Source organism: Phoca vitulina, unplaced genomic scaffold, assembly GCF_004348235.1.
Source record: "Phoca vitulina isolate PV1807 unplaced genomic scaffold, GSC_HSeal_1.0 scaffold19, whole genome shotgun sequence".
NCBI classification, from domain to species: Eukaryota; Metazoa; Chordata; class Mammalia; order Carnivora; family Phocidae; genus Phoca; species Phoca vitulina.
Window position 1 is genome coordinate 27,069,624 of NW_022589722.1, and position 14,911 is coordinate 27,084,534.

At 42.5% G+C, this 14,911-nt stretch overlaps 1 protein-coding gene across 1 annotated transcript; it reads left to right on the forward strand.

Annotated features, from left to right (window-relative positions):
• Nucleotides 1-118: 118 nt before the first annotated feature.
• RBX1 (ring-box 1) lies at nt 119-14,600 on the forward strand. The gene is made up of 5 exons (XM_032416595.1): nt 119-254; nt 2,153-2,231; nt 7,439-7,509; nt 10,449-10,534; nt 13,955-14,600. Exons 1-5 carry the CDS (start codon nt 177-179, stop codon nt 13,965-13,967), a joined length of 327 nt encoding a protein of 108 aa, XP_032272486.1. The 5' UTR covers nt 119-176; the 3' UTR covers nt 13,968-14,600.
• The last annotated feature ends 311 nt before the right edge of the window (nt 14,601-14,911 follow it).

Below are 14,911 nucleotides of genomic sequence, written 5' to 3' on the forward strand. Positions count from 1 at the left end.
GGGGGAGGGACCTGTACCAGCGCCTTTAAGAGGCGTAGCCACGCGCTCCGCCCCCACCTGCCCTTCCCGCGCCAGCAAGGGGCGGGGTACGGGAGGAGGTGCCGGGGCGGGAGGGGAGCGAGGCGTGCGCTGGTGCGCAGGCGCAGTGGCCGGACGACAGACCTTGTGTTTCCAAAATGGCGGCAGCGATGGATGTGGATACCCCGAGCGGCACCAACAGCGGCGCGGGCAAGAAGCGCTTTGAAGTGAAAAAGGTTGGGTCTCGCCAGCGCCTTCCTCAGGGAAGGTAGAGAGGCGCGGATCTGGCTGGCAGGCCCGAGGATGACCGAGGCGCGGAGGAAAGGGCTTCATTTCAGGGCGTTCCTGGGACCGGGTACCAGGAAAGGAAGCTGGGGGGCGGGTCTTAGAGTTGATCGGCGTGACTGGGGCCCACTGCCAATGGCAGTATTGGTTTCGCTAGGAGTCTGAGGGGCCAATCACGGAGGCGCTTATTGCGATACGCGGGGTTGCGACTTGGCTGAGAGAGCCAAGCGCCTGAGCTGTCACTGGAGTGGTGGAGGGGTGGGGAGGAGTGGGTGGGGTGGATGGAAGGGGGAGTCGGAGCGATGCGGTGGGTGGAGGATGGGGGCAGTGCGGCGAAAGCCGGGACCTGAGTTCCTACCGCATTGGAGGCCTCTGAGGAGCCCCGCTGGTGATCTCCTTGCCCCGCCTCTTCCCGAAGCCCGGGGTCCTTCTGATTGAGGGACCCCAGCCCGGTCCTCGCCTAATCAAGGCCTCCCTTAGCCCTCTCTCTTAGTCCTCGTCCCCGCCGAGTTGAAGTGTCTCCAGTGTAACAACTCTTGACTCTTCTGAGAGGTCTGTTGGTTTGTCACACAGACGCCACAGTCCTGTGGTCATATCCAGAATCGATTCCCTCTGTCCAAAAAAAAAAAAAAAAAAACACCATGGTGGAATTTGTTAAAAAGAAAACGCGAGCCCAAACCTTGTGTCATTTAGGAAGGGTTGACTACTAGTGGCGAACGACCTGGTGAAAGTGGGAAAGCAAAAATGTGGAACGTGTCTTTTTGCATGAAATGCCGTACAGTGGTTTGCCAACAGTTTGGGAGAAAAGTGCCGATTCCCACATAATATCAAATAAATCTGTTCAAAATGAAGACTCTGGGATAGGGAAAATGTTACTCTTGGAACATCTGGCTAAACACTGACAATATTCCCCCTCCTAGTGCTTTTTTGGTGTTTCATTGTGGGCACTGCATGCTCAGTAACAGCCAGCAGCCATATTGAAGAATAGAAATAGGGGTTTTTTTCCTTCAAGTTGAAGCTGTCGGGTGAAAAGTGCTGAAGAAGTTGAACTAGACACTGAGAATTGGGTTTGAAAGAGATGAAGGTTTTGGAAGTGGCACCAAATTAGTGGATGAAAAGGGAGTTTGGGAATATTTGTAATTGCAGAGGCCAGAAGATTGAATTACTTAAATGCCGCTTTCAGATGAACTCTTAATTGGAATTATCTTAACTAAATATGAGTCTGGGCATGTAAAAGTTGAGAACATCAGTTTATTTGATAATAATAACTAACCAAAATTCTAGTGAATTCTAGAGTTTGTTGTGAAATAATCTTGTAAGATTTAAGTGGTGACCTTGCTCTGTGTACTGACACTGGGTAATTAGTTATCCAGCTTATCCCACGATTACCCATTTTATGATCCAATCATCATCTTAGTTCATTCTGTTCCTAGCTTTCACCTCCCCACTCATTCTTTCAAAGCTGCCTTGAAGAGCAGATATTTATCTGTGCAGAAATTGAGTTCTTCAGGGGAATCTGTACAGAAATTCAAGTTTGTGCTTATTAAACCTAAAACAGGCACTTAAAAATTATTCCTGATTTTCTTACATTGATATGGTTGACTAAATTATTGTAAGCTGTAGGAAAAAATAAAGATTAATCTGTGTTCGTATACTCAACTGTTTGAAGAACGGGTGAGCACACATGTAGCCTGCTGTTGCCCTCTGATAAAATAAATAAGAGTAATGTAATATCCCCAAACTCTTGTGGCCAAAGAGGTGATAACTGCAGGTGCAGCATGAAATCCTAGAGTGTGTGTGTGCCTGTGTTACAAGGAGAGTGCATTGTTCCCCCTTTTTCTCTTTGCAGTGGAATGCAGTAGCCCTCTGGGCCTGGGATATTGTGGTTGATAACTGTGCCATCTGCAGGAACCACATTATGGATCTTTGTAAGTAACTGGAGGAGAATGGGAGGAAGTTGAGAAGTTACAGAGATTGTGGCTATCCTGATGTGACCAAATTTCTTCTTCCCAAGGAGATATAAAGCATAGTCAGAACACTTGGTGTCTTCTGCCTCTAGTCCGTTGGTATATTTGAAATAGAGTAGATTTAATGATATCCTGGAGGCACACTCATCTCTCAGAATAAATATACTCAATCTAAAGATGGCAAGCACACATTTAGAATGAGTTGTGGACACAGAGGCACTGTTGATTATTCCTCTGTATTTCCCATCTCATACCCAGACTCAAAGGCAAAAATAGTGAAAGGAAAAAAATAAACTTTGAGCTAAAATATTCTACCAAAGCTAGTTTTTGCTTGGCAAGATTTATAAAGAAAGAAGCCAAATAAGTAAGGAATTGCAATGTTAGCCCCAAAGTTAAGAGGACATCACTGCCAACATCTAAATAGACAACTAATTGCCGTAAAGAAAATTCATTTAAATCTCCTACATCTTCCATCATGTATAGTAGCCAGCACATGGTGAATTTGATCATAGCTGTTGATGGACTCAGGATCCTTATAGTAATCAGGGCAAGTATATTAATCACACCAGGAACAGTTGAGGTTACTTTTTCATCCAGGTACTAAAATGGTTTGTTACGGAGATCAGGTATGAGGTAAAGAAATTTCAGCTTTCGAGTTGAATTTACAGGCACTTAGTTTGAAAATCACTCACCTGCCTCTCCAGCTTCATCTTGCACCACTCTCCCACTCACTCTGGTAGTTTCTTTGGCTTTCTTTCCATTCTTGAAGTGTCCGTGCTCTTTTTTAGAGCCATTACATATCCTCTTCCCTCGGTGTGGAATATTCTCCCTCTTCTCTCCACTACCTTTACCTAACCCAGTACTGTCCGATCTAAATATGAGCCACAAATGCAAGTACATACGTAATTTAAAATTTTCTGGTACCCACATTAAAATAAAAAGATACAGATGATTTGCATTTTATTTATCCTACTATATCCAAAAAAATTTCATTTCAACATGTAAATAATATTTTAAAGTGAAATATTCTACATTCTATTTTTGGTACTAAGTCTTTGGAGTGTATTTTACACTTACAGCACATCTCAATTCAGACTGGGCACATTTCAAGTGCCCAATAGCCATATGAGGCTAGTGGTGACTTTTTTAGGCAATGCAGAGTTAAGCCATAGTTGGTCTTTAGATCTTACCTTGATCTAGCTCAGAGATGTGTTCCCTGACCATACTTAGATACACACAGGCTGTGACAGTTCTGTTAAATATTCCCAAGACCTCCTATAGTTTCCTTTGTAGTATTTAATTTAGTTGGTTCTCTGTCATGTCTATGTTATTTACTGCTCTATTCCCAGCATCTAGCATAGTGTCCAGTACATAATAGGTTCTCACTAAGTACTTGCTCAATGAATAATAAAAATACAAAATAGAGGAATAGTCTGTGATCATTGCAACTTGGAAAGCACCAATCAAATACCATGTGTTGGTAGTTTGTTGCCCTTGGTTTCTTTGAGTTTTGACCCTGTTTACCTTTCACACAACAGTCAAAGCAGACAGCAGCTACCATGATGTTTAATACAGATAGAAGGAACCCATCACAGAAAAACATATGCACAGTTTTAAATGTGTTCGGGTGGGGTCTTTGATTACATGCTTGCCAATTTTGTTGCTGTGCATTTTCATAAGGAGTCGTGCCCAAAACAAATTTTATTTTCTTGGGTCTCTCTTCTGTAAATAGTTAATGATTCCAAATAACCCTGTCCCCCACTTCCTCACTTCTATGTTTAAGTCATTTTGTGTCTCTCTGGATGCAAGAGAATGTACTTCTTGGGAGGACCACAACAGACAAAGGCCATTAATACTCTGTCTTAGAGTTGAACACTTAAGGGATCAATGTAGGTCTTCAGTGAGACACCTACCTACTCTATGATATATTTTAAATGTTAGATGAAGTAGTAGAATATTGAACTCTTTTTTTTTTTTTTAAGATTTTATTTATTTATTTGACAGAGAGATATAGTGAGAGAGGGAACACAAGCAGGGGGAGCGGGAGAGGGAGAAGCAGGCACCCCTTTTTTTTCTTTTTTTAAGTAGGCCCCAACATGGGACTTGAACTCAAAACCCTGAGATCAAGAGCCCTATGCTCTACTGACTGACCCAGCCAGGCACCCCAGAATATTGAACTCTTATAACAAAAAATTATGAAGTATTTTCAAGTCATGTCTTTTTAAAATTTTAATTGAGAAGTTTTTTTTTTTTTTATTTCTTAAGGTTTTATTTTAATTCCAGTTAGTTAACCGACAGCGTTATATTAGTTTCAGGTGTACAGTATGGTGACTAACACTTCCATACATCACCCGGTGCTCATCGTGACAAGTGCATTCCTTAATCCCCATCACCTACTTAACCCGTCCCCTCACCGTCCTCCCCTCTGGTAACCATCAGATTGTTCTCTATAATTAAGAGTCTGTTCTCAAGTCTTGTCTTTTATTCATTCAATGAATACGCACATCCTGGACATTTTGCTAGGCACCAGGATAAAACAGTGACTGAGATCAAGTTTAAACCCTTAGAAACATACCCTTTTGTTTATCACAGACACTAAAGAGAAGCCTGGTTGCCACAACTGGGCTTGCCTTCCTTTAAAAAAATAAATGGATTCAGGCACCTGGGTGGCTCAGTCGGTTAAGCGTCTGCCTTCGACTCAGGTCGTGATCCCAGGGTCCTGGGATCGAGCCCCACATCGGGCTCCCTGCTCAGAGGGAGTCTGCTTCTCCCTCTCCCACTCCCTCTGCCTGCCGCTCTGCCTACTTGTGCTCTCTCTCTGTCAAATAAATAAATAAAATCTTTTTGAAAATAAATAAATAAATGGATTATGATTCTTGTAAAAAGACCTTTTTTAAAGCTGAAAATTAGAATCTTGATTTAGCAATGGCCATTTTCTAATAAATTCTGGCCTGGCATTAAATGAATAATTATATACATAGCCTTAAATAACTAAGAGTGATTATGGCTGTGCCCAAGTTGGACTCTTCTATAAAGCTTTCTTGGTCTGAAGACTTCCTCTTTTGAGTCAAAATTGACACTACATGCCCTATTCTAGCTTTGTATTTATTGTATATTGCCCCATTTCTTTGTTCTAAAGAGTTGCTGAAAAACACAATCTCCTAGGTTTTCTCCATTACCTCAGGTAATCTTGTTCCAGATGGAAGAGGGCATCCAGAAGGGTGTAGACCCAGCCTTTGCCGGTGAGAAGTTAGCCTCCTCCTAAACCACAGGGCTATCCCTGTTTTGAAAGTGTGAAATCTGTCTCCTTCCAAGATGAAACCATTGCTTCCTTAGCAGTCCTTTGGTGGTAATGCTCTTGTATTGAAGTTTAAAAGTCTCCAAGCTTTATGTATCACATGCACTAAGCTTCTGCCTTTGCAGGGGTATGACAGGAACCCGTTATGTGCTGCTTGTTTTGGCTGCTGTAGGTTGACAGTGGACAGTTACTTTCCCTGTTTAAATGAACCACTCAACTCCTGTACTCACTCTGCACCAACAGCTCAAGAACATTTTCTGTTTGAAAACATTTTACACTCGTATTTAGTAATTTTCCTTGCCACATCCTTTCTTATGTAGCATTCTAGATTGCAATCCTATCCCTCATATATTTCTGTTCTTTGTTAGGAATTACCAGGTAAAGAATGCATATATATTTGGCCCCTGTTGTCTCTGTTTGTAGAAGTGGTTTTGTTTGCTTATTCAGGTACCGAGAGCCTACTTTGCACTTGGCATAGAAAGACAGAGTCCCTTAAAAATACTTTGACCTAGAAAAATTTAAACATGATAATGTACCTTGAAATAGTTGTTATTTATTTTAGTAATAATTATGCCTCTTATTTAGCTAATTTCATAATACACTGCACTCACCTGAGAGGATCCAACTTGAAGGACATCAGATTTTATTTTCTCTACTTTTGAATATGGTAGTGCAGTCACAGCCCCAGTAAATCCTTGAATATACTGCATAGACCCTAGACTGTCCACTCCTATCAGAAGGAAAACCCTTCTCTTTGTAGTGTGAATCTGGTAGCAAAAGGAAGTTCTGTGATTTCAGACCCCTTGCCTTTCATATTTTTGAAGAATGGAAAAAATCCCTTATGGCATATAATTTCCCCCAAGACCAAATAGACCCATTCACGTCTCAGCACTATTTGCTTACAGTTTTACTGTTTCTCACCTATGGAAGTTTGAGGTAATTGTCTCCTATTAGTCTTTCCTGAAACTTTTTATTCTTCAAATGGGAGACTCCATTTAGTTACCACCTTCAGAGAAAGCAAATTAGACATTATTAATTCTTGTTCCTTGAATATTTATCCCCAGTAGAGCTTTACTCGTCAGTTCTTGATCTCAGTCAGATTTGTATTCTATTTAAATTCCTCTCTCCTCCCCTCTGTGAAATTGATATTTGGATATATTTGCCATAATGTGCTCTGTTCACCAGACAGAATCACCTCAGGGGTAGTAACCATCAACAAGTGCTGGGCCCCAAATCTCTAACCCATTGGCCTAACAGATTTGCTTTGTTTGACAGTGTTTTAAAGACATTGGAGTTTGGGTGCTTTCACACAGCATATGCTACGGTTTGCCGCAGGCCTCTTCCCCCTCTTTTATTTTGCTTCTGTCCCGGTTCCTATGTGTCTGCCTGACCCCTTTAGAGACTGGAGCTTGTTACCCAACTAGGCCATCCTGTTGTAAGGGCCTAAGAGGCAGCATTTGCCAAGAACAGGGGGAGAAGATGCCAGTTCTCAGCACAGTAAGAGTTACAAGGTAGCTTTAGGAATTTACTAAATTGACCAAACTAGGAGAAATCACTTTCATTTGGACAGGTCAGGTTATGTTCAGAACTAAAAAGTGTCTTTTCCTTCATCACTCTGTGAACAAGGATAGGAAATCGTTGCAAAGCAAACTGTTAAGTCACATGTCTGCCTTCTATGCTTCACCCCTTCTTACACTCATTAAAAAACAATTATGACTAATGAACCGCTTGATTTTGTTCAGGTTTGCACCACCCTCACCCCTGCCTCTGCCCAAATCCTGTCCTTGTGTTACTGTGCAGGTAGGGCTGCTATAGATTGAAAGGTGGTTGCTCAGGAGGTCCAGTGATCTTGTTGCTCTTGTTCCCACAGGCATAGAATGTCAAGCTAACCAGGCGTCTGCTACTTCTGAAGAGTGCACTGTTGCATGGGGAGTCTGTAACGTAAGGAAACATCTTTCCCTATCAGCATGGCTTGTAAACATATTACCACTTTTCCTGCTTTGCCAGTCTTGAAAATAACTAGGAAAAAAAATGCCTAGCCCACCTTTCTCCCAAAAGGTATACAAATAGTAAAAAAGATTTTAAATCTTTGTAGTATTCACCTGTTATAGGTTAAAAATTATTAGTTATTGCAGGGGCACCATTTTGTCTTAATCATAAAGTGGACCCACTTTTGTTAGCAACACTTTGGGGATTCCTCTTTGGGAATTGCCTGCAAAGCCTGTGGCAGTCTTTGGAATATTCTCCCGTTGGTGGATATCTTTACCTTCTTAACATCTTTTTTTAGGGCTATATGCCTTGTGGAACTAAGTTTGGCGAATAAATCGTGTGTTCAAGGGCCCGTGTGTGTGTGTTTTAAAGTGTGGCAAATGTACTAGGTTAGGATTTTTTTTTTTTAACGTGGCTCATGCCAGAAATGTTTTGTCCAGCATCATTGGACTGAATGTACAGCCTTCCACGGTGTGACAGCTGTGAAGGATAACAACATCAAATATGTTATTTCTAGCATGTGTTAAAAAGTCATCTGAATAGCCATATAGTCCCACTCACATGAGCTAAAATTGTCCTGTCCTTCTTTGCCAAGGGGGAAAAAGGATCCCCAGCTCCCAGCATGGCACAGGCCTAAGGGGCTCTGGAGTCAGACCACCATTCCCTGTCTTTGACTTACTTGCTAAGTGACTTCAAATAAGGTATTTGACATCCCCAAGCCTGGGTTCCCTCATCCTATAATCAGGATGAAATGATTTTATCCTGCCACATAGGAGACATAAGCGTCACCTTTGGGGGAGGGGGCTGGTTACTGAGCAGATAGTGACTATCAGTACTTCAGCCGAGCAGGCTGGGGCTCTGCCCTACCCGAGCCTGTGCTGCACCTTCTTCATTCTGCCAAGGCCCTTTGAGCAGTTCCACAGTAGCCAGTATTGGCCCAATTGGATTTGTTGTTTATGGGGATAAAGAAATAAAATATATTGGGCTCTTTGCTCTGCCTGACATTTCAGGCATACACTAAGGGCCATGTTATTTTTTGGTGGAAGGAAAAGGAAGTGAACTTCCCTTAAATTTGGCTAAGGCGAGACTAGCTCGGGGAGCCGGCCACAGAGAAGAACTGGCATGGTGTGTCAGAGACCTTTGGACCAGTGCTGGCTTCTAGTTCTGGGTCTTCTCACTGGCTCCATGAATTAGGCGAGTCACTTGATTTGTCTGAGTTTCAGTTTCCTGTCTGCAGAATGAAAGTAATATTACCTGTCATGATTGCTTGCCAGGGTTGCTGAGGCTCCAGTTAGGTAATACATGTTAGCATCTTCTGTGAACTGGAAAGCACTAGGCAGTGTACTTTGAGACTGCTAAATGTACCCATCAACAGACCGTAGGTTATTAACAGGAAGAAAGTTGGGACCAGAGTGGTTCAGCGATGCTGTCACCTGCTCTGTAGCCTTATTTGCAGCCCCTCATTCCCTCCATCTTCCGAGGTAGTTGAGGTATATAAGGACCCTGGACTGCTGCAAGGTGCCTCATGGGGGCAGGGAGTGGGGGGCCGGTGGAGAAAGGCCTCTTGAATACCCCTAGGTGAACCTGTCCCTACTACCTGGTGATTGAGGAAAAAAATGCCTCAGCTTTCTGCTTTCTAGAAGTTTTGTTTTTTTCTCTTTTTCACAGTGAGTTGTATGAGAGTCAACGAGTTGCACGAAAGGGATCTCCTAAAGCTCTCGCCCTGGGAGAGTATTTGTCCTGTTGAGTGCCCATAGTGTACTAGCTGTGGATTCCACTCTTAATTACCAAATTCTGCTTTTGTCTTTATTAAAAGACAATGGCCATGATGGCAGTCCACTGAGTGACTCTTCTCGAAGGTCCACGCATGTTGTGGTGGGGCCTGCTGACCAGATTTCGAGGCTGTTACTAAATCAAGCTTGCAGAAGCTTTCATTCTGTTGGGGTGTCAGCATTTCTCCCCTGTCCCCACCTGAGCCAGCTCATCACAGATGAGATGAGGGGGAGCACTTGTGCTGCTGTCTTAATACTCTGCTCCAGTGAGGTATTATGAGCAACATCTGCCTGTCACTCACACCAAAAAACTCACACAGATTTTCCTTTTGCCCAAATCTGAAAGTCACCTCCTAGTTCCCTGTCAGTAACCAGCTTTCTTGGTACTCTGGCCATTTTATTTCTGGCCTTGATCATGAAATAAGTCGTTTGATGATCTTTCAGCTGCTTGTGTGCAGTTTGTCCATCATAAGGCTTCCTTTTACCCTAATTTTTTTTATCTCATTCTTTTTTTAAGAGAAAGTGCCTCACCCCTTAAAGGCTTACCAAGTACTGAGCTGTTTTAATATCAGTACATCTTTGAACAAATCTGGAAAGAAGGTCTTTTGAACAGAGCTGAGCTGGGTGTGGAGAGATTGGGGATGTGCCCATCTTGGCTCTGGGTGGGCGGCAGCGGCAGGAGACGTCGCTGCTTCTGGGGTTCCCATTCTCCAAGGTGGGGGAGGGGCAGTTGGGGACAAAGAATGGGGAAGTTTGAAATCTGCCTGTGATCAAGGGCCTCCTGGCATGTGTCCAAGGAAAGTAGAAGCCTCCCCTTACAGGCTGAAGAGGACCAGGAAGCCACATTCCATCTTCCCTTTAGAGAAGGGGAGAGAGCGCCCTTGCCAAATAATTTCTTTTTGTAGTGGTTACGACATTTCTAACAGATGTTCCAGTGGGAATGTCCTATACCTGACCAAGGTGTAAGCAGTTGTTGACCTTTTGCCTCTCATTGTTTGTTGTCTCCCGTTGTTTGCTGGCCCCCCGTGTGTCACCAGGCCGCTGCCCTTGAGACATACTATCAGTAGATGGCTGAGCCTGCACAGAATGATTTTTAATAAAATGTGTCTTCTCTTCCAGCATGCTTTTCACTTCCACTGCATCTCTCGCTGGCTCAAAACACGGCAGGTGTGTCCGTTGGACAACAGAGAGTGGGAATTCCAAAAGTAGGTGTCTCTGGCTGTTTTGATGTTGTAAGACTGGGTTCTGTGGTCTGTGCCATCCTTGAGTCACCTCAAGCTGGAGGGTGCATAGTCTGAGAAGATGGAGACAGGGAACATACCTTGTTTTACAAACGAACTTTTGGTTCAACAAGGACTCGTCTATGAGGAAAAGGCACAAAGGTGTGGCCGACATTAAGTTTGCAGCCTGGAGTTTCCCAATTCCCAGGGTCTGTGAAAGTAGAAAATACGAGAATCTGCAAACTATTAAATATTTCCAGAATCACCTCCATAATAAGGCTCCCTGGGCTAACCAATGTCAGGTATCTTTGCTTTGGGCTAGAATCATATCCACCTATCCTGCTTCATTGGTTTATCTCATGCTGATTAACTCTGATATGGTATTTATGGCTATCTCAATTAAATTATTAGTATTACACAAATAAAACATGACATGGTAAATTTTTTAAAATTCAGATAGTCAAGAGGGCATACCAAAAAAATTAATTTCCCACCTTAATCTCCTAATCTTACTCCCGAAGGTGACCATCAGCTTCCTAGTACCTCCTATCTCCGTACATGTGCTTTCATGTATGTGGGTGGATATACGTATATAATTTTAACATAAATATGAGCATCCTACATAGTAATTCACTTTGCTTTTTCATTTCATACATTTTGGAGTTTTTCCATATCCGTATATATCAGACTACCTTCTTTCTGATGGGTGCAAAGTATTTTTTATGTTGATGTACCATAATTTATTTAATCAGTCCCTATTGATAGACATTTAGATTTCAAATTTTTCACTTGAAAATAGTGTGTAGGGTTGACCATCCTTACACATGAATCTTTGTGAATATGTGCAGGTATATTTGTAGCAGTAATTCCTAAAAGAGGAATTTCTGAGTAAAGAATGTGTACATTTTTATTTTTGATAAAGTCAGATTTTCCTTTCCCAAGAATATGTTGTAATTTACACTCCCTCTAAACAATGCAGCAGAATGCCCCTTTCTCCATTTCCTGCTGAGGCTCTATTATCAAACTTTTCCATCTTAGCTACTCTGATAGTTGAAAACTAGTGTTCAGTTGCATTTTTTGAATTTTGAGTGAGATTGGCTACTTTTCATATGTTTTTATGCCTCTCTTTATGTGAAATGCCCTTTTTTGTTGCTGTTGAATTATTGATCATTCGCTTTATCAAATTTTTTATGAGAAGGGGGATTTTTATTTAAATATGAGTTTTGGGGCGCCTCAGTTGTTAAGCATCTGCCTTCGGCTCAGGTCATGATCCCAGGGTCCTGGCATCAAGCCCCCGCATCGGGCTCCCTGCCCATCGGGAAGCCTGCTTCTCCCTCTCCCCCTCCCCCTGCTTGTGTTCCCTCTCTCGCTGTGTCTCTGTCAAATAAACAAAATCTTAAAAATAAATAAATTAAAGAAATAAATATGAGTTTTGATTAATAGGATATAATTAAGTTTAAAAAACAAAAAATGGGGTTCTTGAGCTTGTTAAATGTTTAGAAATCCCTTATTGGTACAGTTATTTTGCTTTTACACTTCGTTATTTATTTTGGTAACGAATTTTTGGAAGTCTTATCGAATGTACCTTCTTTTTTTTTTTTTTTTTAAGATTTTATTTATTTATTTGACAGAGAGACACAGCGAAAGAGGGAACACAAGCAGGGGTAGTGGGAGAGGGAGAAGCAGGCTTCCCGCGGAGCAGGGAGCCCAATGTGGGGCTCGATCCCAGGACCCTGGGACCATGACCTGAGCCGAAGGCAGACGCTTAACGACTGAGCCACCCAGGCGCCCCTGCACGTTCATTTTTTAAGAAACCTGCCAAATACTCGGTGTTCAGCTCATACCATTATCCTTCGTTCAGCAACGTGTATGCTACCTAATGTGTAAGATACAAAAACGTGTGAGACAGTCCTTCCCCATCCTCGGGAGCTCGAGTTCTGAGTAGAACCATGAAGTCACACATATCAGGGCAAAAGCACTTTTCTACATTCTCAAGAGATTGGTAATTGGCTCTCAAGTAATTGGCTCTGCCATGGAGCAGGCTCCAAGTTCTGTTTTGGACCCAGACTTTCCCCTTTTGCCCATTAAATATTCCCTGGACTGAGCCTCGGCAGTGGGGGGTTTGAAGACTTCTTGTGTCGGGCTTTGACACCACCACTGTGTCCAGCCAGCAGCCTTGTCACAAGGCCGTGCTCAGCAGTGCTTTGTGAACACAGATTCCTAAGGAGCAAATGATGGCATCCTTTAATGTGATGGACAACTTCTGGGTTTCCCTCCAGTCCACTAACAAACACTGGAGCTCTACCCTGTGTGGAATTTGGCACAACCACTTTTTTCTAGACAACATTCACATAGATTTCATACGAGAAGTGCTTAAAACATCTAGTAGTCCTTCAGGCTGATCGAAGCCATGACCCAGAGTTCGAGTGCCCTGGTTATTATATGTTAGACTGTTATAAGTATTTTATTTATTTTTATTTTTTTTAAGATTTTATTTATTTATTTGACAGAGAGAGAGAGAGACAGGAGAGAGGGAACACAAGCAGGGGGAGCGGGAGAGGGAGAAGCAGGCTTCCTGCTGAGCAGGGAGCCCGATGTGGGGCTCGATCCCAGGACCCCGGGACCATGACCTGAGCCGAAGGCAGACGCTTAACGACTGAGCCACCCAGGCGCCCTGTTATAAGTATTTTAATCAGAGGCTAACTGTCCATAAAGAACCGGACAAAAGATTGAGTAAGATAATAATGAAGGATTTTTGTTCAAGCAGTCCATTTATATGTGGAAGAAATTTCCCAGCCTTGTTTGTTTTTATATAATCTTGTTAGAGCCAAATTTTGGCTTTTGGGGAAATCAGAAATCACCTGAAATCCATACCTCATTTCTCTACAGTTCTCTTTCTGTAGTGCTGAATGTAATCAGGGCGGAAATTGGACCTGGTGATAGATTTTGAAATTGAAGGCTGTTCAGTGACTATTCCCCATATTTACCTTAGTAGCAGATTTGAAGTGAAAATAAGCCGCAGTGGGAAGGGGAGGCCGAGTGCTCAAAGGGTGTCTGAGCCACTGACTGGCGCCACCAGAGCAGCTCCCTGTCACAGCCACTCGTTCTGACTTTTCCCCTTCGCCTCCTTAATACTGCCCACATCTGTCTGGTAACTGGAAGGAGGATCAGGTAGGTATAGTTGAGGCCCATGGAGAGACTGTCACTAAGAAGAGGGTAGTAGGTAAAATGTTATGCAGGATAAAATAAAAGGGGCAGAGACTAGTGTCAGCCCAATCTTGGAGTACACTTGTACTCACATCTTTTAAAAGTTTTCATTACATCTGCTCCTATGTTTTAGCAGGTTTTGTAGTCTCAGGAGGAAATTACTAAGGAATTAATAAAATAATTTACTTTGTCTTTCAGGTATGGGCACTAGAAAGAGAATTCTTCCATCGAGCTCAACTGTTCTGTTATTCATTTAATGACTTGCCCCCTGTTACTTAATTATAAATTAGATAGAACTGTGTCTTTTCTGCTTTGTCTTTTCAGTTTGCTATTCCTGCAGCCATATTGTATTCTGTGTCAAATAAAATCCAGTTGGATTCTAGAACAGATGCTGTCTCTTGTGTATGTGAAAAAGTGAACATAAATAAAGGGTCCCCTCTTCCTAGGTTAGAAGGCTTCCTTTCAAAAGTGAGATGTTTCTTCATTAGAGCAGAATTGTCCTGTGAGCACATCGCTTGGTCACAAGGAATCCTGGTCCACAGCCTGATCATCGATGGCAGTCTTGGGCAAGTCGACTCTCTGCTCCGCCCTTTCCCCTATAGAATGGCTCCTAAGAACTAAATGGCATCATATGTGCACAGAAAGAAGCTTTGTAAACTGTAAAACCACTGTACGAATGTTAACCTTGACCATGTATGACCTGTTGCTTTCTCTTCTTAGTTTAGAAAAATAAACGTGAAAAAATCTAATATGTAATTTTGTCTGGCAAAAGAAGAATTTATGAACTCAAGTTGAAAATTGATGTCACTTAAAATGGAATTAAAAAGAATTCAAGTTGCCTCTACCACCACCATCTTTTGCAGTTTGTTTAAAATGTCTTGGCCATGGGGGTGCCTGGCTGGCTCGGTCGGTAGAGCATGCGACTCTTGATCTTGGGGTCACGAGTTCAAGCCTCATGTTGGGTATAGAGATTACTTTAAAAAAAAAAAAGTCTTGGTCATGGAAGGAATTGCCAGTTCTAAAACTAACTCAGTGGTGATGTAGTCTTTAACTGAGAAACAGTCTAGTTTACTGTATTGGTTCTCAAAGTATGGTCTGAGGACTCCTGGGGGCTCCTGGAACCCTTTCAGGAGGTTCGTGAAGTTCCTGTTCCAC